The 20420-nt window shown below is 42.6% G+C and overlaps 1 protein-coding gene across 1 annotated transcript in view; it reads right to left on the bottom strand.

The window, feature by feature from the left end:
• Nucleotides 1-54: 54 nt before the first annotated feature.
• LOC115473994 (diacylglycerol kinase eta-like) overlaps nucleotides 55-20420 on the bottom strand; it is a 374300-nt gene continuing 353934 nt past the window's right edge. The window contains exons 27-30 of the mRNA XM_030209244.1: nucleotides 14102-14221; nucleotides 12714-12822; nucleotides 8167-8297; nucleotides 55-4836 (exon numbers count right to left, since the gene is read on the bottom strand). Coding sequence (XP_030065104.1) covers nucleotides 4762-4836; nucleotides 8167-8297; nucleotides 12714-12822; nucleotides 14102-14221 — 435 coding nt within the window. The 3' untranslated portion in view covers nucleotides 55-4761. The remainder of the gene's footprint in view (nucleotides 4837-8166; nucleotides 8298-12713; nucleotides 12823-14101; nucleotides 14222-20420) is intronic.

Raw genomic sequence — 20420 nt, 5'->3', positions numbered from 1 at the left:
ATTTTCAAAAGATATTTAAATAAATAAGGTTCGATCGGTGGTGGATTTAAGATTTATTACACGCCTTATTCACATTGGAGCTCAAAGCGAGTTACATTCAAGAACATAAATTATCATTCCTCCTTGCCCAATTGGGCTCACAATCTAAGCTGTACTTAAGGCAATGGAGGGACCTGTGACTGTTAGACTGAGATTGAGGACCTGTCTGATGGGAGGGATAATGTGTTGCCACCTAATCCCTTGGTTTTGGGGGAGGGGTGAATTTCACTCATTGGAAATGTTATGCTGGCATTAACCACAGACTAGATTTGTTACTGGAGGTGAAACTGGAGTTTTCTCATATCTATTAATTTAAAAGGAGGGGGAAAATCTACCTAGTGTGCACATGAAGGGTTGTACATATATTTGAAACCCTAGTGTGCACGCACACATAAAAACTCATGACCTTAGTGGGTATAAGTGATTTTCATTTCTTTCTGACCATCTTCTTCCCATTGCAGGTGAAAATGGGTAGGGGATCCAGCTTCATGGTCTTCCCATATTTTATATATCATTGCAGAGATAACCCTTGGCAGGGGCCACACTAAGGTTATTTTCAGAATTCTGCAATTATGGACCCTAAATCTAGCCACTAGGTGTCGCTCTTGTACGATGACTAGGACTTGCACTCTATAAGGAGCAGAATCTTAGCACTACAAGAACAACCATAATCAAGTGTATAATATCATGTTCATTGTTGATTTAAATCTTGAAATGATAATGAATGTGACTGTTGGGCAGACTGGATGGACCATTCAGGTCTTTATCTGCTGTCACTTAGTATGTTACACCGATGCTGAGCTACTGGCCCAAAACATGTATCATTGTTAACAAATACTCTTTTTAACTGATTGCATTACTGTTGTGAGTGTTAGGGCCAAGACTGCATTATGTACGCAGGCCATGAATTATGATCATGATTTTTTACTTTTAAAACCAATTGTGAAGCAGTCGGTAAAAGACTGCAGGATTTTTGTGACTATCTTGTTTGGAAGATTTTGGACATGCTCTCAAAGCAATGGTTGCTAACAGACACCAAGAAAAAAAAAAACTCTGTTAATGAGTGGAAGTTCTGGACTGAGTCTCACCTCGCAGGTCATTGACTTTCCTTCATCTACTTCCTTTTTCACCTTTGCTGATCACTAAGCTAGCTAGAGTCAAAGAGAATACTGTCAATGTGTTTGTAGCTCTTCCTGCTTGATTTCAGTCAGGTCTCAGAATTAAGTTCCTGTACCATCCTTCACAAGTCATTGCTTGGTTTGTGACTTGAAATGCCATAGACACTGATAAGGAAAGCCAAGCAATGTGAGAGCCAGCACCCAGGAAATAACATGCACTGACTGGAGAGGGTACAGGGACTGACACCCAAATGTACAAAACTTAACAAGCCAGCAATGTGGTTTTTACACTAGTTCTAGTTGGTTTAGCGAGCAAGCTGTAAAACGAGACATGCACAAAAGGGTTTGAGCTATTTTCCTGGCACAGTAGCAGCAAATGAAAATTGTATGCAAAGCTGTTATAATGAGCTAATTACTATACAAATGTGCATGCAAAGCACTGCACAGAAGCAGCCCCTAGCTTTAGTGCTGAAAATTTAACGGGAGGTCTAGAGCTGTCAGTACTGCCTGACTGGAGCTCAAAACCATTGAAAACACAATTGCAAGCAGTGTAGAAGTCAGCCATAATGCCCAGCATCCACAACACAGCAGAAGAAGGGTTAACAGACAAAGGACAAAGACTTGAATTTTCCCCTTTCCCAGAGCCAGGGTGGCCTCTGCCATGTATCTAAAGATCTCTGCCTTTTTCTCCTACTCCAGCAGCGACCATAAGATAAAAGGCTAATATAAATAAGGAGGGGGTTGGAGAGGGAGACCAAAGGCAAGAGAAACTGGAGATACTTTTAATTCTTGCTGTGCTGTAAGTGGAGAGCTGTAAAGTAGCTCTAATCAGGTCTAATTAAAACATACATGAAACAATAATCGATGAACACCTGCAGTAATAAGCTGTGTTTGTTTTAAAGCCAGGGGAAGTTCTTCTCCAGAACTCTCTCCCCACCCTCCAAAGGCTGGGTTCTAACTCGCTTCATCAAGACTGCCAACAAGCATCAGCACTGTTGATTTCTCTTTGCCAGTGTATCTGAGCGGAAAACAAACAAAAAAAAGGCTACCTGCTTTCATACACTCAACTTATCTGCATGTATGACAGCCACCTGTGGCATGAACAGAGCAGCCATGCTTAGCTGACTGACTTGCTTCCTCTCATAGCATGCAAATGAGCCTGTTTGCAAAAGCAACGAGCAGCTCGTTTGCATGTGCTTCTCTTTGGGAATCCCTCTGCATTTCCAAATCGGTAATTTTTACCGATTTGGAAATACAGAGAGATTCTTAATGTGGACCTTTGTGCATCTGGGCCTCAGACTAAACCCACTACTACAGGTCCATTAGGAAAGACCTGGGATTTGATCTAAGCTTTCCTCCTATTCTGGTGAATGTGGAAAATCTTTGATTATTTACACCAGAGATGGGTAATCTGCAGCCTGTTCTACATCTAGGCTGTAACAGTGGATTATATTACTTCTGCCTAAAAGAGTCAGAAGCTATGTGAGGCCATTATACTGCAGTTCCCCCTGCCCAGACCTCTTTGGTTACCTCACCTGGACTGGGTTCCCACTATAGCCCTTGAGCCCAAAGGTTTGCCTACCCATGAATTAGACTTTCTAAGAGTCAATAGCTTGACACAGTAACATTCTTTGTTATATACAGCATAGAAGCAGAAGTAAGGAGCCTCTGACTCTGGCGGCACGAAAACAGTGTCAGATATTTCAACATTTAACATGTAAACCAAGCACCCCTTTCTTCCACATAGGTACAGTAATTTTAGCAGAGGTTCTAGAGAGACCAGTCATTCACTAAAATAAACTGAACTTTATAGACTAGAGAATACTATGACATTATCCACTGCTACAATTACTAAGTCTGAGGGAAGAAAGATGTAGCCCCCAAACATCTGTTAAATATATCTGTACTGTATAATTTTAATTAAACCTCCCACTTTATATTTGCCATCATTTGGTCCATATTTGGTGGAATTATATCATTAAATAGTACTTATGTCTGCTTTCAAGTACTCACCCTTCTACAAATGTATGCATGCTCCATCAAGGCAGGGCATCTATAGCAATGGACACGCTCACTCCATCAATGCAGCATGCACATCATAGCAGGTCAATAACAGGACAAAACGGTGTTTTTTTTTTGGCACCTGCTTACCTTTTCAAGCTTATATGTTCACAGACTAACTCAAGAGGGTGGTGTAGTACTCCAGGCTGGTGGTTCTCTTGCCCACCTCTTACAAAAACTGTGGGAATGGGATATGCATGCTCCATCAGTGCAATACACATAGGTCATGTGACATTTTTTCACCTCTGCAATGCATATACATCATGTCCACATACAATCAATAACTTTATGTAGGAGCACTTATGGCATTAGTAGTTTTTCTGCACATTGTTATGTCTACTGCTTGACAATGGAATCCGGCAACAATGAGCCTTATCATTGGTCAAGAGGCTACAGTAATAACGCAACAGACTGCTAACTAGAGTGATTTGGAAATGTCAACCTTGTTTTTTATATTGAATGTGTAATAATGCCCAAGACCCACCAATCCCAGTGATTGTTCAGCTCCACTGGAAAACAGCTGGATGTGAATGGCTTCCAGAGCAGTTTCTACGTGATGGTGGTATCTGTATATGTGGCACCTTCACCTAGACACTGCTTCTGACTGGAGATTTCATAAGTGTAGGCCAAAGATTTGTGTATGCAGGACAGTATCCAAGCTAGAACAGGTTTTCTTAATACAAAAGATCCACTTAACAGGGAGGTAGCAGACACATGCAAACCATGTTGCCAGGATCAGCAGTCCTTAGCAGAGAGTCATCATACCCTAACTCTGATCAGACGAGCTGCATTGTATGCAGTTCTTAAGTATTGCACATTCCCCATCTTTATTCTATGATGACTCTCAGCTGAGGCACGAAGAACAGCAGAAAAAGTACAGGCACCAATGGGGGATCCACCCCACCATCCAGTTCTCACTAACTACAGCAAGAAGCACAATTTCTTCAATAAAAACAAACAAATAAATATTGCTTCAAGGTATCACAGGTAAGCCGTACTACCACAGCCTAGAAGGTGGGTCACAGTTTCACAAACTTCATTTAACTTAAAGTAAATAGTCTTTTTTTTTTCTGGTTCATGTGTTCCATGCAGCAGACGCATCATCATTTTCAGCAGTGAAAACAGAACCTTTGGCGCTGTTTTGAAGTGGGCCCACAGCATAAACCCAGTGCAGTGGCTGGGTTATTATGAATAGCTGAGGCCTTAGTGTTCCTCCAAAACCATACACAGACTCTGTTACAGCTTGTTGTCCATTTTCTAGAAATATGATCTGATATGTCAATAAACTGGCTCATTCGAACTGTCCAGCCTTGGTAAACATACATAAAAAATACAAGGAAACCTTCTTTGGCCAAACATGGAAATGTAAACCTTCTGAGAAGTCTTCCTCTTCAAAGTCCTTAAGAAATATTCCAGTGTAAGATTTTAGCGTTCTCTTCCATTGCCCAATGCCAGGTGTCTTCTAGATCCAAAAATCCTTTAGAGTTACTGCCTAGATTCTTCTCAATCCAAGACACCTCCTTCTCCTTGGTCTCCAGTTGCTCTACAGGTGGCAACTAATATCTTTAATTCCCTGAAGAATCCGCTTCATATGACCCACTTTTGTTATCCCAAGATCCTTCAAGAAACAACACAAAAGTTTTATTATTTTTTTATGAGGGTAGGAGCTACTTGCACAGTTCAACCACTTGACATTTTACAAGTCCACTGGTCAATGCGAGAGGAGATTTTGTGATGAATGTATAAGAAAGTCATCTGAGGCTTTACTGGGCTCTCACTTTTGTAACTCTGCTTGTTTTTTTAATACCTTACTTAAAGAATCTGTTGTATTTAGAGTTTCCAAAAATTTTTCCTATTTACTCCCAATAGTACATTTATTTATTTAAAACAATTTATAAATTGCCTATCCAACACTACTCATGTGGTATATAGAAAAACTTACAAAATTTATAGTGTTAAGTACGAGGCTTGTCCAATTCAGTTCTCAAGGGCCTCAAAGAGACCAGATTTGCATTCCCTGGCCCTTTGTAGCACTTCAGGCCATGCCTGATTTAAGGAAATGGGGAAAATGCTAAACTGATGCTCTCAGAAACCCAGTTGGGCAGTGCAATGGTACGTGCTTGCACAACGGAAAAGCAGACTTGGGGACAGATATTTGGAGAGATCTATGAAAAAAATTAAGGGTCCGATATTCAGCTGGTGGTGATCAGTATTTTACTGACTGCCACCGGCATTAAATCCGGAAATTCAATGCTGGGCCATGTCTGGGCACAGGCATTGAGCTAATGCATAGCCAGTTAAGTGTGATATTCAGCACCTAACCAACAATGGGTTTCGTACTTAGGGGGTGTTTTAGAAAGGCACACTAGCGTTTTTAGTGTGCACTAAGGATTAGTATGTGCTAAATGCTAGAGATGCTCCTAGAAACGCTAGTGCGCCTTTGTAAAAGGGCCCGTTAATTGGCCAAGTGCTGATTCTGCCCCTGGAACTCCCCCAAAATAGCCGTTTTTTATTTTTATACTAAATGGTTATTTTCAGTAGCAGTAAGTGTCACTGAAAATGAGCAGTTAGCTCTGAACAGGGAATTTAACCGGCCAGTAACTGTTTCTGGTTGGTTAAATTGCTTTGAATATTGACCCCCCCCCCCCCCCTAAATACATTTTTAATTTTCAAATAGCATACAATGCAAACAGAAGACAAGAGCCTTCAGGGGAGGAGATTTTTAATAGTTGCAAAAATCATAAAAAAGTTAAGAAACCCAGTTGTGCAAAAAAACAAAACAAAAACCCACCTACAAGCCCGAACACAGAGGAAGCTAGAGAGCCAGAATTAAATAAACGGATATTTGGATGAATTTATTAGGTGTAACAGGGCAATTTAAAACATATGACTAAAAACACATATGTACATTTTAATTTTATGGGGCTATGAAAAGAATGATAGTGGGATAAGGATGTGTCTGGTGGCATTTTAGGACAATTTCCCATAGCTTGCCTGAAGGTAGGGAGAAGTGCTAGTCCCAAAATTATCAGCCTGACAAGAAACAAATCATTTTGCAAACTGTCCACTCAATATTCAGCACTATTTAACCAGCCAGGAGTGGCTCCTGGCCGGTTAAATAGCGCTTAACTAGTTATCCACAAATATTCAGCGGGGAAATAACAGGTTACCTCCCATTGAATATTCGCGGTCAGTGCTTAGCAGATGACTGGCTATATTGTGCAATGTAGCTGGCTATCCACTAACATTCAGTGCATCGCTGGCTAAGTGTGGTGGCCACACTGGGCTGCCAAAATAGCAGGCCTATCTTTGGTCAGTTTCAACTTGACCAGCCAGAGCTGAATATTGATTTGGCCAGTTAAGTTGATACCGGTCAAAAATAAACTGTATATTCCACGCTGGTCACCGGAAGCTGCCCAGCACTGAATATCCAGGCTCAGCATTGACTGCGGGAGGCAGCCCAGCTAACTCCCGTGGTCTGAATATCGACCCCTGTGTGTCTAAAATAGGCATTCTCAACCCAGTCACGTTTTCAGGATATCCACAATTAATATGCATGAGATACATTGGCAATACACTGCCTCCATTGTATGCAAATGTATCTCAGTTCAAAAATAAAGAGGCTGGTGCTCTACTAAAGAGGACGAGTAAAGTAAAAAAATGCATTCAGTTGTTAAACACGCACACAAATATGCTCTGAGTTTTAAATATTCTAATACAATTCAAAATTCATATCACACCTGACATGTTTCACCATCTGACTACATCAGGGGTAACTGTTATGTTCAACACTGAAATACACTTCATACACAAACTGTTGCACAGGTATAGAAGAATATTCCCAGCATAAGACTGTGCTCAATTATTTATACCCTCTTATGGTACAATCACAATGGACTTGAAGGGATTTTTTTAGGAGGAAAAGACCTCGGAAGCCTACAGTGCTCAGTGCCGAAGCACAGACAATTTTAGCACTTAAGAGGCACCTTGCTCAATCATAGGTCGGAAAAGCCTCCATTTTTAAAATAAATTTTGCAGTTGAAATACCCAACTGAAAATATCAAATCTTCAAGCCCAAAAACATCCAACACTTTGCTTAATGCAGCACTCCTGACGGGGACCCGTTTCGCCCACCGGCTTTTTCAAGGGAACCAGACAGCTTCTATCTTGTGCTCATGGGCCATCTGTCATCTCTTAAACAATGCCGAAAAAAATGTTGTTTAAGTCAGAGAAGAGGAGGAGGTTCTAGCAAGAGTAGCAGAAATGAGATAGCTTTGGACCCTAAGCACTAGCAGCAAACAGAGGCAGGGGCAGGACCATGTGGCATGCTGGCGGCAGGGAGAAAGCAGCAGCTGTGGGTATTAATGGCTGGCTAAGAGTTTGTCGCAAAAATTCTATGGTCTGGGACAAATTCTTTGGCAATAGCAGCTTCAGAATTGCAACAAACTGTGAAGGGGGTGGGATGCTATTCATATTACATGGCAAGTATTTTTTCTACTTGTGGACTTTGCATGCACAGTGAACATATGCACACACTTCCGCCTGGAAAAACTGCCGAAGGAAAATGCATCTGCACACATCTGCACCTTTATTGTTCCCAGCTAAAATAATGTGCATGCTTTTGAAAATATAAGAGTAAGCATGTTGTTGCAATTCTCATCCCTGGGAACTGACTCTGCTACACGCAGGCATAAGTCTGCTTACCGGCACACAGGGTGGGCAATTTTCAGACAGCCCATTTGTGCAAGTAAAATACTGCTTTACCCATGGGAATGGCTTTGAAACTTGCCCAGCCTATTTCCATAAAGTTGTTGGAAATCCGGCTTTGTTCAGCGATACTTAGAAACAGGCAAAGCTCATTGCAGATTCTGGGCTTCATTTGGTTTGCAGTATTTTGCTTCTCCATTGCAAAAAGTACAAAAAAAAAGGGATTTCTGTGTACGAGTACCTTCAGGTCTCTTCTTTCCAGTAGTACCAGTTCTGAGCCCTGGATGTCATGACGGATAAAAATATCTTTGTATTCCCCTAAGCCAAGAGCTTCCAGCCAAGCAGCCACCTCCTCTGTGCCCCACTTATCCACTAGCAGAAAAAAAAGAAGGAAGATGGAGAGGACAGACTGAGAGAAGATACAGCCCATATGAACATAAAACTAAGCAGGCTATTAGCAAAAGCAAAGATGACAGTGCATAGCGGGGTGGGCAGCTGGAAAGTGCTCATTTTGTGTCATTTCCCATATTCTTTTTGGGAATTATCATTTTATTCAGGTTTTCATGGCCATGATGTTGTTATGGGACCAGTGTTATTAAGAGTGTGCCCTCTTTGCAAGTAATGGGGTCCTTTTACTAAGCTGCGCTAAAAAGTGTCCAGTGCTGCTGACATTGCATGGGTTTCCTGCGTGCTGTGGCCACTTTTATCGAGGCAGTAAGATTGTTATTTTTTGTAATGGCCATGCGCTAATTTCCCCATTAGCATTGTGGCCATTACTGCCGGGAGTCCGTACTGCCACCTACTTAGGAGGCAGTAAGGGCTTCCGTGCTAATTGGGTAGCATGCGGTAACTTACGCATCCAGTTTTTCCTACATAAGCACACAACTGTGGAACGCATTACCAAAAGCCTTGAAAACGGCTTATGACCACCTAAACTTCCGGAAATCACTAAAAACTAGCCTGTTTAAAAAGGCATACCCTACCGATCCAACTTAAATGCCTGATCTCTGCAACACAACCAAACTAAAGCACGTAATGGACATAACACAACTCCTCCGTACTACGATTCCCTAATGTGGCTGTACCACTTTATCTTACCACAATATCACTTTGTATTTGCTCTCACCGGAGTCTGCAAACGCCTCTCCGGTACTATGTAAGGCACACTGAGCCTACAAATAGGTGGGGAAATGTGGGATACAAATGTAACAAATAAATAAAATGCCTGTGCTATCCAATTAGTGCAATTAAATCCCTGGGTCTGACATATTGAGATAAGTAACAAATTTAAAATTTGAAAATTATTACTACATAGAAGATTATAAAATTGGGTGAGCCGATGAGGAAGTTGGTGCTGAATACATTGCCATGCTTTTGGGTTTGAGCAACAAGCACTGCTGAGGTCACCAAATGTGTAAAAATGAATAAAAGTGGAAATGCTCTTGTGATGGACTAAAATGGATTTATAAAGTTTGTTGCACTGAATCTCTTAAGAAGAATACCAGTTGGTGCATTGTGGGATTCGAGTGGAAGTTGTTTGAATCATTTGCTAGTGATTGGGGTGTACCCAATTAGTGCAGGCACGCCTATTCCGTTCCCAGACACACCTCCCGTGCTGGAACATAAAAAATATGTTCCAGCGTGGGATTAGTGTGCGCTATGTGGAACACTACTGCAGGCCACTTCAGCGCGTCCTGTGGTAGGTGGTTCTTTTAGCTTGGGGTAGGCCTACTGTGGCTTAGTATAAGAGCCCCAATGTCCACTGTTGCAAAGAGCATGCACTATTTGCAAAGGATCAGCAAACAACCCCCCCCCCCCCCCCCCCCATCAAATTTGTTTTTTTTCTGCTCATTTTTTTTTTGTTAACAACATGCAAAAACATGTGGTATATTGTTGACATTTTCTAGTTTGTTGCAAATGACAGCCCATCTCTAGTGCAGCACAGGTCCTTCTTATGTGGTATGCAGCAGGTTCCTCCTATACTGTACAGCAGCCCCTCCTACAATTTATGCAAACTCCTCCTACATGGCACCCTGCAGGGCTCTTCTACATAGTATACTGCAAGCCCCTCCTACACTGTACATTAAGACCTTCCTATATATTATTCAGCAGGCTCCTCCTACACTGTACAGCAGCCCCTCTTATAATTTATGCAAACTCCTCCTACATGGCACCCCGCAGGGCTCTTCTACATGGTATATTGCAAGCCCCTCCTACACTGTACATTAAGTCCTTCTTATATATTATTCAGCAGGCTCCTCCTACACTGTACAGCAGCCCCTCTTATAATTTATGCAAACTCCTCCTACATGGCACCCTGCAGGGCTCTTCTACATGGTATATTGCAAGCCCCTCCTACACTGTACATTAAGTCCTTCTTATATATTATTCAGCAGGCTCCTCCTACACTGTACAGTAGCCCCTCTTATAATTTATGCAAACTCCTCCTACATGGCACCCAGCAGGGCTCTTCTACATGGTATATTGCAAGCCCCTCCTGCACTGTACATTAAGTCCTTCCTATATATTATTCAGCAGGCTCCTCCTACACTAGGAAAGAAGACAATTGGGACTGGGGAGGGTGGGCTCTGGATCCCGGACAGCCTAGATTTAGTCAGTGAAGTTAGGAAGCTAGGACTACAAATCAGTGCTAGCTGTTAACTTTTTCCTCTAATCTAACACAACACGATTTTCATTTCTACGATCCGTTGATGGGTCTGCATTCAGGCACTTCAGTACAGTGACAGAGAAGATCTCTTTACTAATTCAGGGTTTCACATTCACTAAGGAATGGCAGAAGGAAAGAAGCCCCACAGTGTACTACAGATTCTAGAGATCTTAGGAAATGTTTGCTCCAGTATGGCTCTGCCCTCTAGTGCGTTACAGGTAAAAGAGAGATGCTGGTCAACTTTCTGAAGGCCACTGAAGAGTAAACCAGTGGAAGTGCTTGATGTCTGGTTGCCAACAATGAAATGGCTCAAACAAGCAAAAGCTCAGTGTCAGTAAGTCCCTGGAAACTCTGCTTTGCCTGGTCTGCTTTTCACAATAGCAACAGTGAACAGTCAACAGATGGACCTGTATGCATTCCGTCTCAGGAACCAATGAACTGGTATGTATTGGCTATCCTGAAAATAAAACCCATTGGCAGTTCTTAAGAATCAGAGTTGGCTATCCCATAAAAACAAGAACCCCCCCCCCCCCCCCCCCCCCCCGTCCCTTATATATCAGTTTGCATGTAGAATGTAGAAAGTCAAGGGCAGGAGGAAGGAGATTCAAATTTACTCATGCTAGGACTACTACTACTACTACTACTTAACACTTCTATAGCACTAGCAGATGGCTCACTTATTGGGCAAGCTAAGCCCAGTGCATCTGCAGATTTTGTTTGTACTATGATCAGCAAAAACCAGGAGAGGCTTTACATGTTCTAGAGAACCTGGAGCACAGACGAGAGACTTCATCATACTCCCTGCTTTAGAGAGGCCCAAATTGTAACCTACCTTAAAGCCTCAGTCCTGCTGTGGCAGCCAAACCATTCAGCATGATGTTGTGTCCATGCTCTGAATTCAAGAAGTTAGGATAAAGCAGTACTTCTCAACCTGGTCCTCAGATACACCCTATATCAGTCTGCTTTTCAAGATATCCACAAAGAATGAGCAGGAGATAGATTTGTATACAATGGACACATGCATTTTCATTGTGGATATCCTGAAAACAAGAATGGCCAAGTGCATTCTGAGGATTGGATGGAGAAAATTGGCTTAAAGAAAACACAAAAATACCAGGCCCCATGGCTCAGTGTGCCACTAGTGGTTCAAAACCTATTTCTAGAGGACATCCTAGCCAGTTTGGTTCTCAGGGTAGATTTGAATGCATTTGCTCCATTGTATGGAAAGCCATCTCATGCACATCCTGAAAACTAGACTAGCTAGAGGCTCCTCTGGGACAAGACTGAAGACCAGTGAATGACCTAACCATGCATGCTGCAGTGCAATAGACCCAGGTTCTAGTATGCCATCTGGAGTGCAAAGCGTAAACTGTGAAAAATGGGTTAGAGAGAGAGAAAAGGGTCACTAGAGAAAAGCAGCCTGTGAGCAGCATCCTGGCTATCTTAAAGACAGTGTGGACCATATATTGCTTTTCCATAAGATTAAGGATTATAACTCTGATAAATTCTAAAAGAGCCGACACACACCATCCTCCAGAGAAAGTAATAGGTCAACTTGCAAATAGACCCTTAACATTTAGAGTTAAGGGCCTAGACATTTAGGATTTCAAAATTTGCTAGCTCTGAGCACCTAAATTCAGACACTCATGCTGGGACTACCAGTTGGCTCACTTATTGGGCAAGCTAAGCCCAGTGCATCTGCAGATTTTGTTTGTACTTTGATCAGAAAGGCTCCTAAACTGAGGCATACTAAATGGGGGCAGGGGATTAAAGTTAGGCACCCAGTGCTGACTTCAAGTGCTGGGCACCTTAACTTAAGCATCTCTATAGCAGGCCTAGCTTTAGGAGCCTCACTTTACAGCACCTAAATTCAAAAGTCAAGGTGCCTTTACTTTCTGAATATAGGTGCCTAAGCTTAGCTCCTAACTTAGGTAATCTTAAATGAGGTGCTCAGCCCTTTCTGAATATTGGGCTCTCACCTGATAATATGACTAGCTTCCCAGTCCAATACAGGAAAAAGGCCTGCCTGGGAATGAGCAACATCTCTGGCATGCATGGAAGTACGGCACCTCCCAGCACTAAGCGCTGAATAAGGCTTCCCACTCAGGAACTCAAATCACCTGCTATGGAGCCACTGGACTTCTGCTTCTGAAGCTTCTCTTTCTCCTTCTTGGGCTTTGGAATAATCCGTAACTTCAAGCTCCCCTTGGAACCACTCCTGGTGCTTTCCTGGAACCCGAGAAAAGAGATCTGGGGATCAAGGATTATTCCAGCTTATAGAACGTCAATGGAACATTCTGCACCAAGCAAACCAGGGAGTCCTTTTACTAAGGAGCAGTGAAAAGTGGCCTGCACTGGTGTAGATATGTGTATTCGATGCACGCAGGTCCATCTTTCAGTGCATCTGCAAAAAAGGCCATTTTTTTTTGGCCAAAAATGGACGTACGGCAAAATGAAAATTGGGCCTGAGACCTTAACGCCACCCATTCACTTAGCGGTAAGGTCTCATGTGTTAATCGGGTGGTAATCGTCAGCGCGCGTACAATACCGATTACCGCTTGGTTATCGCCACATGCCAGAAAATAAAATATATTTTCTGGCGCACGAACTGGACGCATGTAAAAAATGAAATTACTGCCCGGGCCATGCAGAAGCCGGGCGTTAGTTCTGAATTGGCGCACGTAGGCACCTACACGGCTTAGTAAAAGGGTCCCTAGAAATGATGTTCCCTAACTAACCACATATTCCTAGGTAAATTTCAATACTACACCAATTGGTAGGGTGATGAGGATGGCCGTGTGATAGGAGTGGCATGATGGGACTTCAAATATGGCAGGGATGGTGTGACAGAGCTGAAGTGAGGCAAGGATTGCAGGATGGGACTGGAAGTGAGGTGGGGATAGTTTGAAAGGACAGAAAGTGTGACAACGGTGGTGTGATGGAACTGGCATAGTGGCAAGGGTAGTACAAGAGACATTTATTAAAAAATGACAAGTACAGCATGAGAGAACAGCAGCACTCAGAGGAAGGGAACAAAGAGAGAACAGAGAGAGAAAAGCACAGACAGAGAAGTGGAAGGCAGAACAGAGGCTGAAGGTTAGTAAGCAGAGGGACAGCAACAGCAGCAGAACAACAACAACAAAGAGGAAGGACACACATAGAGCATCTACGTATAAGCATGAATGAGGATGAAAGAAAGGCAATCACTTTCCCTGTCAGTTTCTAGCTAGGATATAAATAGAAATAAAATAAAACATTGAAAAGAAAATAAGATGATACCTTTTTATTGGACTAACTTAATACAAATGTACTGTTAGTCCAATAAAAACAGGTATCATCTATTTTCTTTCCTCTGTTTTGTTTATTTCTGTTTACTACCTTTAAAAGTGGACTAACACGGCCACTACAACACTTGACTCTAGCTAGGATATGTTGCTATTAGTGCTGAGCAGTCCAGCAGGCTTTCAGCATATGACGCCAAGTTTCTGAACGTGGTCCCCAGACTCACCTCCTCAGACGAATTGATAATATGCGCCATCCAGTGGTAATCAGCCACTTTCTGCAGGTTGTGATTTACCGTGTTGAGCAAGCACTGTAATCCCTCCTCCTCCTGTACGGAGTCCAACTGCTGAGAGAGAGAAAAAGAGAGAGAGAGAGAGTTGTGACTGAGCTGGTCAATAGCAGGTCCATAAACTGAAAGCCAGAGAGCAATGCATGGGGGGGGGGGGGGGGGGGGGGGGGGGGAGGGGGGAGGTCTTTCCAACCTGCAAGGAAAAACTGACCACCTACCACAATCATCTGCCTATTTAATATATGGGATCAGACTGCTGATGTGCCATTCTACATACAAGAAATACTGCCTGCCTAGCTGTGCACAAGCGTGAACAGAATGCAGCTATAGACCTCTACATTCATCTAGTCTGCCTTTTGCCTTATCTGTTGCAGTACCATAGATCTAACAGTCTCCAGTGTTATCTTTGCTTTTCCCCTGCTAAAGACTCTATAGGGGAAATTCTATAAGTGGTTCCTCCTTTTAGGCGCCCTGATACTGCATGGTGAGATCCTATTGTATGCCCAGATTGGCCGCTGTTGGGGACAGGATGCCGGGCTTGATGGGCCTTTGGTCTTTTCCCAGTATGGCATTACTTATGTACTTATTATAGAATACTAGTATAATTTGGTATTAAGGTATCTAAAATCCAAGAACCCGCAGCTACACCAGCCATAGATCTGACATAACTGCAGGCACATAAATTGAGCAGGGGTGTGTGTAACTTACAGTATATTGTAAGTGTCATGGGTAAGAGGCAGCACCACCCACACCTTTCCCATGTTCCACCTATTTGAACAACCCTCTTTCTTTTACACACTATGCCATTAATGCGCACCCTTACAAAATAGTGGTTAGGGGTTTTGCTGCCACTTAACATATAGATGTTAGAGGCCAACTGAATTTCAGTTTTGGCACTAAAACCAGCCCAAAATCTGGGTTCGGTCATGCTTCGGTAGCCAAAACTCCCTCCCCCCTTAACCACACTCTGCCTGCCCCCATTATCACCACCACCAGAGCAAGTCCTTCTGGGCAGGCCTCCACACTCCCCTCCCTCCCCCTCGGGAGACAGCAGATCCTGCTGGGCCAGCCTCTTGCCCATCCCCTCTGACCACAACCCATATGCCCTTCTACCACCCGAAGGCCCTCCTCAGGCCTACCTTTGAATGCCCTGGTGGTCTAATGGCCTCTTCCAGGCAACAGCAATTCCCAGTCTTGCGAGGCTGCAGCGGGAAGTCTTGGCAGCCATTTTGACTGAGGAACCGGCAGAGGCAAGAGCGACTGAGGATTGCTCTTTTGCTCTTCCATGGAAGTGGCCACTAGAGCATCAAGGCCTTTTGAGTGGTGGGAGAGCAGAGGGGTTTTGGTCCGGGGGGGGGGGGGGGGGGGCGGGGAGTGTCATTTTCAGTTTTGTTTTCATTCAAAACTAAATGGCAAATTTTGACTGGTAATTCCGTTTTAAAATGGAGGAGTGGAGGAGTGGCCTAGTGGTTAGAGCACCAGTCTTGCAATCTAGAAGAGGTGGTCAGTTCAAATCCCACTGCTGCTCCTTGTGATCTTGGGCAAGTCACTTAATCCTCCATTGCCTCAGGTACAAACTTAGATTATGAGCCCTCCTAGGACAGACAAATATCCAGAGTACCTGAATGTAACTCACCTTGAGCTACTACCGAAAAAGGTGCAAGCAAAATCTAAATAAATAATTACCCTCTAGCATAAAGGTACATGTACCTGCAAAATTGCAGGTATTCTGTTCATTCATGTAGCAAGTGGCTCTTATAGAATGACCCAGAATATTGCCAGCCTGTTTTTTCTAGAATTGTGTTACTAGTTTGTTATATTTGGTGACTACTCCATGTATTTACCACCCTTTATATTTCTTTCTGTGTCTTTTCCCTTTTGCCTCATATCATGAGCTCTTGTTTTAGAACTTATTTTTCACTGATAAATGCTGACTTTGTGTGCACTATTTATACCTGTGAGGTACTTGAACATATCTATCATATTTCCCCTTTCCCTCCTCTCTTCCACAATATGCCTTCTTGAAATTGAAATGTATTACTTATCCAGGGCAGGGTACAGAAAAAACATACATAATCTAAACAAAACAAAACATACAAAATCCAGCAAATTTACAATAAAAATATGATACACACAGCACCAACAAAGGGTCCATCCTAATCCAAATCACCCTTCCTTTAGCTAGTAACATGATATGCTTGGTACAATATGACGTCTTTGGAGCCTTTTTTAAAAGCAGATAAGGAAGTCTTGCTTTTAAGTCGCAAGTGCAGTCTGTTCCGTTCAATTGGCCCACAAAATGAAATAGTTCCAGATCGAGTAACCTCCAGTCATGTATTCTGAAGTGCAGGAACAACAATTTCATATTTATGTTGTGACCTCAAAGATCATGAAGGCAAATATCATTGTATTGCGTGTCGCAAATAGAATGTACAATCCTGATAAAGGGTTTGACGAAGCATTACCGATAGTTCAAGAAAGACCGAACAGCAGACACACATCAGAATTAATAGCCACCTAAATAGCCCAAAGGCAAGAACTCGGGAGACTATGATAGACGATACTACAATAAGCTAAACTACTGAATATCACGGTCGGCACAGCTCTTTTAAAATCAGCCCGATGCAAGAGGGGCTTCAATTTACTCAACAATCTCAGTTTAAACAAAACAGTTCTAATCATCATTTGCACCTGTGGTCAGAAAGTAAAAGCAGATTCTAATAGTACCCCCAGACTTTTCACTTGTTTAGAACACTTTACTTGGGTACCCATCAAATAAATCACATCAGGGAGTTCCATTGATGCATCAGAAACAACCCACATAACCTCAGTCTTAGAAACATTCAATTCCAATCTGTTTTGTTGGAACTAAGTTGTTATAGTTTCAAAAACAGTCTGTAATCAGGGCACAACATCAGCATTAGCTGGTAACCCGGGGGGGGGGGGGGGGGGGGGGAGCTGTATCATCTGCATAGATCCTATAGGAAAGCCCCAAGGACTGAAGCAGATGACACACAGGATTGTTTGAATTATTTTGTATCTACACATGAGTATGAATGACTAGAATAGCAGCATTTATGCACATTCTTGCTGAGTAGCTTGCTCCTTATGGAATTATCCCCAATTTGTCCAAAACTGAGACTCTTCAAGTCAGTCAGTGTCTTCCACCAGCTGAGCTGAACAACATCTCCATGGGAAATCTATGCTGTCCATAGTTGGTAATCTGCAGGACTCATGTTTGTAAAGAAGTCAAGGCAATCATCAGTACTGCTTTACAAATTATGCCTGTTGCACTGCCTGAAATATCTTTTTATTTAATTTATTTAATTTAAAACTTATAACCCACACAATTTAAAAATCCTTGGCAGCTCACAATCAATACATGCATAATTCAATGTAATATAAACACATTAGACAAACATACATTAAATTAAACAAGACCCTGTATATCCATTATATTTAGCCTTATTACATCCAATTGATTTTTGCTCCATACTGCAAGTGTCTGTGCTCAGTGACATGGATTACTGTAACTGCATTCACTTGGGTTTGCCCAAGTTTCTTCTGAGGGTTGTACACGTCAGGGCTGTAGCAAGCTATGTGCAGGCGGTGTGGCCACACAGGGTGCAAGGCAGGAGGGGGGTTGCAAAAATTCTGCCTTGTCCATTGCCTTCTCTACTTGGCTGAGATGCTGTGGGCAGTCCTAGGGAGCATATCGCAAAGGACGCGTTTCTGACTCAGGACACTCATGCTGCAGGTTATTCATAACTCTTCCCCTCAGTTGAGGAGTCCTTTTACTAAGGTGCGCTGAAAATGGCCTGCGCTAGTGTAGACAAGTGTTTTGGGCGAGTGCAGAATTATTTTTTAGCGCACCTACAAAAAATGCCTTTTTAAAAGTTTTGCTGAAAATGGACTTGCGGCAAAATGAAAATTGTCGCGCATCCATTTTGGGTCTGAGACCTTACCACAAGCCATTGACCTAGTGGTAAGGTCTCACGTGGTAACCGGGCATTAATGGTCTACACACATCAAAATGCCACTTGACGTGTGTAGCTGCCACGCGTCAGAAAATATAAAATATTTTTCAGACACACGTAGTGGATGTGCAACAAAATTGAAATTACAACAAGGGCCACGCAGTAACCAGGCGGTAACTCCAATTTGGCGTGCATTGGGTGCGCATAGGCGCCTACACAGCTTAGTAAAAGGGCCTCTTAATAAGATATGAATGTGTCCTCATAGGACATAAAACTACATTGGCTCCCAGTCTGCACTCATATATTTCCACTTCTTCAAAACGGAATCCCAACCTACTTAAAAAAGGTGCTGCAATGATATGATCCGATATGTTTATTACATTCAACTAAGAAGAGCCTATCAGTGTTTCCTGGACTTAAAACAGCAGTTTAGTCAGTCACTAGGGGTTTGGCTTTCTGTGACCGGATCTGTTCTTTGGAATTCTCTTCCTGAATGTCTTACAATAGAGTTGGGCTCGTTGACACTCAGGAAGCAATTAAAGGCCTTCCTATTTCAAGAGGTCTTTAATACTTCATATCATTTAGGGGTCCTTTTACTAAGAAGCGGTAAGTACTAACGCTTGCTTACCCTGAGGGAAAATGCACTACCGCAAGGGCATGCTCAGGCATCCCGCGGTAGTGTTGGCATCTGCACATACTTCCCGTGCGCTAAAAAATACTTTTTATTTTTTAGTGCTGGGGCATGTTTGGGGGGCACAGAGTAGGTGTGCTCAGCGCTAATTGATTAGCGAAGCTACATTGCCACCTACCTACCAATTAGCGCATGAGCCCTTTCTGCCTACTAAAGACCAAGAAAGGGATCTAGGTTTCGTCGTTGATGATACGTTGAAACCTTCTGCTCAGTGTGCTGCTGCAGCTAAGAAAGCAAATAGAATGTTAGGTATTATTAGGAAAGGAATGGAAAACAAAAATGAGGATGTTATAATGCCTTTGTATCGCACCATGGTGCGACCGCACCTCGAATACTGTGTTCAATTCTGGTCGCCGTATCTCAAAAAAGATAGTGGAATTAGAAAAGGTGCAGAGAAAGGTGACGAAAATGATAAAGGGGATGGGACGACTTCCCTATGAGGAAAGGCTAAAGCGGCTAGGGCTCTTCAGCTTGGAGAAAAGTTGGCTGAGGGGAGATATGATAGAGGTCTATAAAATAATGAGTGGAGTTGAACGGATAGATGTGAAGCGTCTGTTTACGCTTTCCAAAAATACTAGGACTAGGGGGCATGCGATGAAGCTACAATGTAGTAAATTTAAATCGAATCGGAGAAAATTGTTCTTTACTCAACGTGTAATTAAACTCTGGAATTCATTGACAGAGAATGTGGTAAAGGCGGTTAGCTTAGCGGAGTTTAAAAAAGGTTTGGACGGCTTCCTAAAGGAAAAGTCCATAGACCATTATTAAATGGACTTGGGGAAAATCCACTATTTCTGGGATAAGCAGTATAGAATGTTTTGTACTTTTTTGGGATCTTGCAAGGCATTTGTGACCTGGATTGGCCACTGTTGGAAACAGGATGCTGGGCTTGATGGGCCTTTGGTTTTTCCCAGTATGCAACACTTATGTACTTATGTACTTACAGGTGTTGGTAAAGGCTCATGCACAAAATTGGCCATTTTACAGCTGTGCTAAATGTGGCCTCAACACTGTGGGAAACCTACACACTAGTCACAGCTCAGGCCACCTTTTAGCGCAGCTTAGAAAATGGGTCCTTTACTTTGCTGTCCAAACCACCATACAGATGCTGGCTAATTTGCTGTTGTACATTCAAAATTATGTTGTGGACAGTTGTTTCTAATATTATTGTTTTCATTCTGGAATTTCTGAGTTTTCTTTGGAGTTCTGACATTTTTTACTTCTTTATGTTTGTCCTGTGTGCAGTGTTTAACGTGATTATGTTCGGGTTGTGATCAGCCTTGATCAATTTTATCATGAAGCAGGTGATAAGTGCAGTAAGGGCTTCTTTTACAAAGCCGTGCTAGCGATTCCCTTGCAGCAAATGAGAGGAAGCCCATAGGAATTGAATGGGATTCCTCTCATTTGCCACACCGAGAATCGGTAGTGCGTCTTTGTAAAAGAAACCCCAAATTATTACAACTGGAGCATGTGTAAAGCCAAATTCCTTTTAGTAAAGGGATACTGTTGACTCCCTCACATATTCGTTTCTGCTGACAACCCATCCTATTACTCAGAAAAAAGGAATCTCATGAGATTTGCCCCTACT

Source organism: Microcaecilia unicolor, chromosome 7 (assembly GCF_901765095.1).
Source record: "Microcaecilia unicolor chromosome 7, aMicUni1.1, whole genome shotgun sequence".
Classification (NCBI taxonomy): Eukaryota; Metazoa; Chordata; class Amphibia; order Gymnophiona; family Siphonopidae; genus Microcaecilia; species Microcaecilia unicolor.
Note: the sequence above shows the minus strand (reverse complement) of the source record. Positions and strands in the feature narration are given on the sequence as shown.